The sequence below is a fragment of the Lolium perenne genome, chromosome 6 (assembly GCF_019359855.2).
Source record: "Lolium perenne isolate Kyuss_39 chromosome 6, Kyuss_2.0, whole genome shotgun sequence".
Lineage (NCBI taxonomy): Eukaryota > Viridiplantae > Streptophyta > Magnoliopsida > Poales > Poaceae > Lolium > Lolium perenne.
In genome coordinates this window covers 193,503,948-193,511,106 of record NC_067249.2, presented here as the reverse complement: position 1 = coordinate 193,511,106, position 7,159 = coordinate 193,503,948, and the positions used below count along the sequence as shown (strand labels likewise).

Genomic DNA, 7,159 nt, shown 5'->3' with positions numbered 1-7,159 from the left:
AAAAAAAAACCTATGTCAACAATGTTTTTTACTGATCACCACACTTTGGCTAGCGAAGATTCATTTGTTTCCCGATCAGTTGTGTTCCACGGTCAGCATGCATACATTTGATCACAATGTATGTATATATGTGGGTAGCTAGTGTTTTCATGTATTTGTCATATGCAGTCAAAAGGTTTTGGTGTTTTGTGTTTCTGGTGCCAGAGTGAAAATATAGATGGCTAGATGTACATGTTTTGATACTTGGGATTTCACAAATTTAAATTTGAAGCGGAGTGTGTATACTCACTATCAATCTTGTGAATTGTCAAACGAGGCAAAGAATAGGCTTAGAATAAAATTCATGAAATCTCAGCTACGGTATGCATCTTTGGCGTGTTTGTCTAGAAGAGATTAGGATTGAGGTTTCTTTGTTGTTGCAAGTTTGTTGGAGAATATGTTTGTTTGAGAATTTGCCTGGCTTGCCGGTAGTCGTCGTAGCTGGGAATGGCTAAATAGTAATTTTGTAGGAGCAAATATTCCACTGCATGCCAAATGTCTAATAACAAACAACATATTTTTTCCTTCCTCGTTAGAAATACGTCCTCTTCGTCTAAAAAAGATTCTTATCCATTAAAAAATGTTCATATTGGTTTAGATGATACCGAAGAAGCTAAGAAAAAACACGATTCACCGGATTTATTAGAATTATTTCTGTGTCCATGCAAGGGGTGGCCCCATCTCTGGTAGCATGTGCATGGTGCATTGGAAGTTGATGCATTTACAGGTAAGTAATGAGATACCGTCACAACCCTATTAAACAGGGGCGTTTGGTTTTACCATTCTCTATTTGGTTATGATTCCCAGTAAACCGGGGTGAGATGGAGGGAAACAAAAATAGCATTGCAAAAAATGACGCTTAGTTTTCAAATTCAAACACCTCATCCAGCCTCCTCCCTATCTAAAAATATTGAGATAGGTGTATCTTACGCGTGCGTTGCGTGTGACTCTTGCTCGGAGAGGAGAGGAGATGAGATGAGAGAGAGCTTAGTCCGTCCTCCTCGTGGTCGACTTTGGTGAGGCGTGGGCATGGTGTTGGGAGCGAGCCGTCATCAACATAGTTGATTGCATCGCCGTCCGGCCAGAGCGGGGAGTATTTGCATTCCGTATCAGCAGGTAGGTGATCTAGTTCTAATTCCCTCGGCCTAGATTCATCCCCTTTTTCTTTGATATATTTAGGGAGAGCACGATGGAATCCTAGAGATGTCGTGTTACTGAAGTACCCTGGCATGATTGATTCAAAGGAAATAAGGATTGATTCAACTTGATTTGCTTCTCTTTTTGTTATTCATTAGGGAGAGGAGAGGAGAGCCATGGTAGGGTGGGGAAAGGTGGTCACTCCATCCTCCGTCGCCGACCAGCCGGCCTAGAAGAACATGCTCGTGGACGTTGATGGCGTCTCTCTTGTTCATCCTCATGTAAGCTTCGTTTTTCGAACGTACTCCTTATTTAAATCTAGAATAGCACTAGTCATCATCTCGTAAAGAAAATTCTACATCTGGAGCTTTGGTCAAGGGTGGGTAGGTGTTGCATCTTATTTTATCAAGATATCATTGATAGTAGGATTTTTGTATTTCACCGCGTTACCGCGCCCTTATATGCTTGCCTACACAAGATCTCAAAAGAATAAGTCAATAATGAATTATCAATGAAAACTGTCATTTTCTGGCATTTTAACGTGATAAAAATCATTTTTGCACTTAACCATGCACCTGGGCGAAAGGACAATGTGAGGACAACTTCCAGTAGCTTTAACGGGCATCGGTACGGGCAAGGCCTCGTCAAATATTTTCACCTCCCACAGACGGATGGGAGATCAGACACACACAACTCCGTGAAACAGAAAAATACCGCCCTAGATCAGATCTCAAGAAGGAACTTGAAGAAGACAAGATCCGGGCTGCTATGTGGATCCTCGGAGGACAAGGCATCATCCCCTTCATCATCATCAACCGCTGCACCTTCACCATCATCATCCTTCAACCATAGTTGTAATCTTGATTGCTATTATGGGTCCCACATGTCAGTCTCTATGAGCAATAAACCTTTTCGTTGTTGGATTTATTTTTCACCCCTAATTTTTGGCTATTTGCCTTTTTCTTTCGATCCCCTGCCGCCTTTCAAACGTCGAGGATGTTGCTGGCTCATGGGTCTCACATGTCAGCCTGTCTCAGACGTTGAGAACTGGGACCACAATCAATTGTTCATGTATCAATGACCGAGCTATTTAATCTATTCTATATTACACTGAGCTAAATATATGCTTGCGAGTTGATAATTCTAAACCAAATGACACCATACTCTTTTGCCATGCTTACTCGATACATCGTGATGCGCTGACACTGATTCTTAGCTGGGGTGTACCAGCAAAACACACACAATTGGAGATCTTTAGGGCTCCTTTGATTTGAAGGATAAGAAAAACATAGGAATAGGAAAGGTATATGATTGGAATGGCATGTCTACTTGAATCCTATAGGAAGATGAAATTTGTTTGATTGTAGCAAAGGAATTTTTCCATGAGGTATGAGCTAATGCTTTTTTACTATAGGAATTACACTACAAGATTCCTATAGGAACTTTTCCTATAGGATGTTCCTATGAATCAAACAACATGTATAGGAAATTTTCCCATAGGAACCAAATCCTACACAATTCCTATGCAAATCCTTTGAATCAAAAGAGCCCTTCAGCCCGCTTCTGAATTTTAATGAAGTGGTAGCAACAAAAGCTGAACAACAGCAACAAGCCTCACCTCCACAACTATCTCTACCCAACCAACACGCATTGAGGGAAGAGTCCATTTTCTTCATGTGCATAAAAAGCTGCAATACCACATTCAGATCATGGAATCTCCGATTCAGCAACTTAGTCTGGAGTGGCGAGGTAACAATCCTCAGGACAACACGCTCCATCCCACCGCCATCAGATGCCGTTGTTGCGGCAGGATGAGAAACAAATCGGGCCGGGATGCACTGAAGAACAGCGCAGCAGATGAGCCTGGGACGAATGAACAACAACGCACAGAGAGATCACGCCTATGAACTGAGAGGGAGGGAGTAGCTAAGATATATTTTGAGCCATGTGATGAGGAAAATAACAAGGGATTATGAAAAATGCGGCTTGCCTTGTTGTGTGAGTATAAAATTAGCGCCTATGAACTGAGAGGGAGGGAGTAGCTAAGATATGAATATATCTTCATAAAAATATTACGGAGCATAAAAAATCGAACACTAAGCATAAGCAAACAAGATAAAATTTTACATTCACAGGACTTTACCATTCACTTCTAGCAACGATGCAAGAGGTTGCATCAAACAACACATATCACGCTGGAAAGTATATTTTCTATTATTCTGTGGCAACGCACGGGAATTCAACTAGTAAGCGTAGAAAGCTAGTCCGAAAGCCCCACCACCCTCTACGGATGTAAGATGCAACGGTTATGTAGCTCTAGGGTGTGTGCGCTTATGATCTATATGTCTCCTTTTTGTTTTGCTCTCACTCTATGATAGTATTGTGGGATACTCATCATATTTTCTTTTAAAACTCTCTATTTTTGGTGGGTTTTGCTGTCAGAACATCTGGTATCTATTAATGGAGATCGGGGTAAAAACTTTCTTCAAAGAAAAAAGTCGTATATGTTACATTTTCTTCCTACAAATATGCAGATATGTACCAGTCTACTAGCTACGATTCCCTCATCGCGAATTGGCGATATGTACAGCAATGTAAACAAATTTTGAAACCCTGAGCTAAGCAGCGAGCGATCACGAGATGACCATCTTGAGCTTGTAGTTCTTGACGACGGCGCTGTACACGACGAAATTGAGCGTGCACATTGCGGCCATTGCCCAGAAGAAGTAGTCAAGGTGACCCTGGTTGAGGTCGTCGGATATCCACCCGGGCCTTCCCTTGGTTGCCGTGAAGGCCTCCACGACGGCGTAGATGAAGGAGCTCATGTAGCTCCCGAGCGCGACGGTGAGCAGCGCGAGCGACGTGCACATGCTTTTCATGGTGTCGGGCGCCTCGCCGAAGAAGAACTCGAGCTGTGCGATGTAGCAGAACACCTCCCCGCCGGCCAGGAGGAAGTACTGCGGCAGCTGCCACGCGATGCTGATCTCCTCGCCACGCGCCGCGCTATCGAGTCTCTTCATTTCCACGAGCGCTGCCACCGCCATGGTGAGCGCCATGAGCAGCCGCCCGGCGCCCATCCGCTGCAGGTGCGACGGCTCGCCGTCGGGGCGAGAGGAGAAGTTCCTGAGTGCCGGCACGATCAGCTTGTTGTAGAGGAGCACCCAGGCCATGACGCAGACCACCTCGAAGGAGCCCAGCGACGCCGCCGGCACCGGCACCGACAAGATGGTCATGTCCATGGCGCTACCCTGCTGGACAAACGTGGTGTTCATCTGCGCGTATGCCGAAGACACGATGACGCTGGTGACCCATACGGGAAGCAGCCGCAGCAGGATCTTGAGCTCCTCCACCTGAGTCACGGTGCAGAGCTTCCACGAGGTCGCCGCCTCCGGCCTCTCCTCCATGTCCGACTCCGTGACGATGGCCGCCTTGTCGAGAAACTTGAACTCGCTGGTGTGCGCGATCTTGGGCTGCGAGTCGATCTTGTCGCTGACCTCGTAGAGGAAGCCGGCATCGGCGGGCACCCTGACGCTGATCTTCCTGCACGCGGCGGCGAGCACCTGGCAGAGGCTCTTGAGCGGCGTGCCGGTGGGCATGCGGCGCTTGTACAGGGGCGTGGCGAGCACGAAGCCGGCGAAGGCGACCGCGATGCACGCGGTGGCGATGCCGAAGCCGAGGCCCCAGCTGACGTTCTGCTGGATCCAGACGAGGAACACGCCGGAGATGATGGGGCCGAAGGAGACGCAGAGGTAGAACCAGCTGAAGAAGGACGCCTTCCCGTCCCTATCCGCCGCGTTGTCGTCGTCGAACTGCTCCGCGCCGAACGGCAGCAGCGAGGACCGCACCCCACCGGCCCCGGTCGCCACGAGGTACAGGCCCACGAACGCGACGGTCCGGGAGCTCACCGCCCACGTGCCGGCGGTGGCAGCGCACGAGGCGCCCACTGCGCACAGCGCCGCCGTGGTCGTCGTGGGCAGGAACGCGGAGAAGGTGATGAGCATCATGCCGAGGAGGTAGAGGGCGAGGGAGACGAGGATGGTGTTGTAGTTGCCCCAGAAGGTGTCGGCAATGACGGCGCCGAAGATCGGAGTCAGGTAGCTCGTTCCGAACCAGGTGGTGACGTTGGAGGCGCTCGCGAGGTTGCCGCCGTGGAGCACGGTCTCCAGGTACACCACCAGGTTCGTCGAGATGCCGTTGAACGCCGTGCTCTCCAGGCATTCGAACCCTGCACCATGAGTTGCAACCGGTTATTACTTGCTCATCACATTGGCAAACGTTCTTGCGGATTACCACTTGAGATTAACTTGTGTATCCAATTAATCCGTGGGACAAAAATGTACAATTAGAACATGGAGCTCAGCTCACCTAGAATTACTGCCGGAGCCTTGCTGCCGCCGCTCTTCTTATGCTTGAGGAGTGGCACTTGCAGGGTGTCCTCTTGCATCTTTGGGCCGTGGCTCTGTTTGACAAGATAGATTGCAGAAAATGTTAGCAACCAGAACAAAATCGGTGTCATGTATTTGAATGCTTTTGTGTTGAGAAGCTGTGGATACGATGCACAACTATGATGTGGATGTGCGCATATGCTTGTCAGATTAGGAAATGAAGGTGCCTGGTATACTATTAACCTCGATTTAGAAACATTCAAGGCTGACGTATTCATAAATTAACCATGTGATCCACATTCCTCTCCTCTCTCATTTCTGTATTTTACACTTGGTCTAGCGGATTACGGATGTACGCAAATTCCATTGTGACTCTTCTAAGAAATCCAGCAATTGGGGCAGGACCAAGAGGAAGAAGATGGGAGAGAGCTAATCGACGACCGTTACCTCCGGCAGGAGCGGCGCGCGCTCGCCTCTCTCCATGGCGTCCATGTCGACGACGATCTGTGTGATGTATTATTGGAAGCGGAAGTAGTCGGCGAAGGAACCGCTGAGCTCAGCCTAGCCAAATTCTTCTGTGAACTCTTCGCTCGTCTCAGGCTTTGGCTGGTGCTGCACTGCTGCTTTGCTTTGCTGTGCTCGGCTTATATAGCAGGCGAGACTTGGACGAGATCCAGTGGATAATAATCAAATCCTGGAGTGACAATTCTATTGTAATCTATCCCTCACAAACACACTCGTGCGATGCGCAATTGCGCATACAGGTTCTTCTCGGTCTCACGACTCCGCCGAGCGGAAAGTTTCCACGAACGCGCTGGCTAGCTAGGTGCTTGCAGTTGCAACTTCAGACTGAATGTAGCCGCTCATCATCAGTCTCCGGTCTCCAGGGTGCGTGCCATGTCGGATCATGCGTTTAGATTACTCCTTGCGCAGAAACGTGGTGGCGCCCAAAAGGAGACTGAACCCTGGAGCGGCGCCACCTTGGCGCTAGAAAGTAGAAACCTCTTCCCTGGAAAAGAGTGAGGCGGGCGATGTCCTGCAGTAGGTGGCTGGATGAGAGATCTGCTGATTTTGTCAAAGCACGAAACTGACAGGTCAAATTTCTCGTCGAGTATTGCCAAGTCCGAGCGATCCTCTGAAAATTCTTTAATTCGCCAGATGCAATTTGATAGGCAGGAACTGAAACCAAACAAATGCCAGTCGATCAATGTATGTTGAAGACTGCAGTACTACACCAGTGTATTTTTTTTTGCGGGTAAAACCTGAAACTTTATTAAACATGCGAGGATACAAAGCGATGGAGTTCTAGCATCTGAAGAATAGATTCAGGTCCAGAACCCAACCATAACAAAGTTGTATTTGACCGGATTGGCCGTTTCGCAGTGCGTCAAGGCACACCCACAGACCCACTGTCCCGATGCATCTTGCTGAACGGCAAACCTGAACTCATGCAGTTGAGTTCAGCTAGCACTAGTCCACTAATACTCACCACAGCACCCGCTGCTCAATGGAGTATGGAAATGCATATGCAAGGAGATGCAAATTTGAAATTTGACAGAAGTACACTGTCATAACCATGACAGGTGCCTAAGAAGCTC

General features: G+C 48.0%; 1 protein-coding gene across 1 annotated transcript; it reads right to left on the bottom strand.

Moving 5' to 3' along the window:
* Positions 1–3,637: 3,637 nt before the first annotated feature.
* Positions 3,638–6,165, bottom strand: LOC127306562 (protein NRT1/ PTR FAMILY 8.3-like). The gene is made up of 3 exons (XM_051337218.1): positions 6,009–6,165; positions 5,542–5,635; positions 3,638–5,401 (listed from the first exon to the last, which is right to left on the bottom strand). Exons 1-3 carry the CDS (start codon positions 6,051–6,053, stop codon positions 3,810–3,812), a joined length of 1,731 nt encoding a protein of 576 aa, XP_051193178.1. The 5' UTR covers positions 6,054–6,165; the 3' UTR covers positions 3,638–3,809.
* Between the last annotated feature and the right edge of the window lie 994 nt (positions 6,166–7,159).

What these genes read in the sequence shown, in the direction of transcription:
- LOC127306562 (XM_051337218.1), bottom strand. Translation starts at nt 6,053, where the DNA reads ATGGACGCCATGGAGAGAGGCGAGCGCGCGCCGCTCCTGCCGGAG. An exon ending in GCGCGCCGCTCCTGCCGGAG is followed by an intron (nt 5,636 to 6,008) that starts GTAACGGTCGTC and finishes CTTGTCAAACAG; the next exon opens with AGCCACGGCCCAAAGATGCA. An exon ending in GGCTCCGGCAGTAATTCTAG is followed by an intron (nt 5,402 to 5,541) that starts GTGAGCTGAGCT and finishes CTCATGGTGCAG; the next exon opens with GGTTCGAATGCCTGGAGAGC.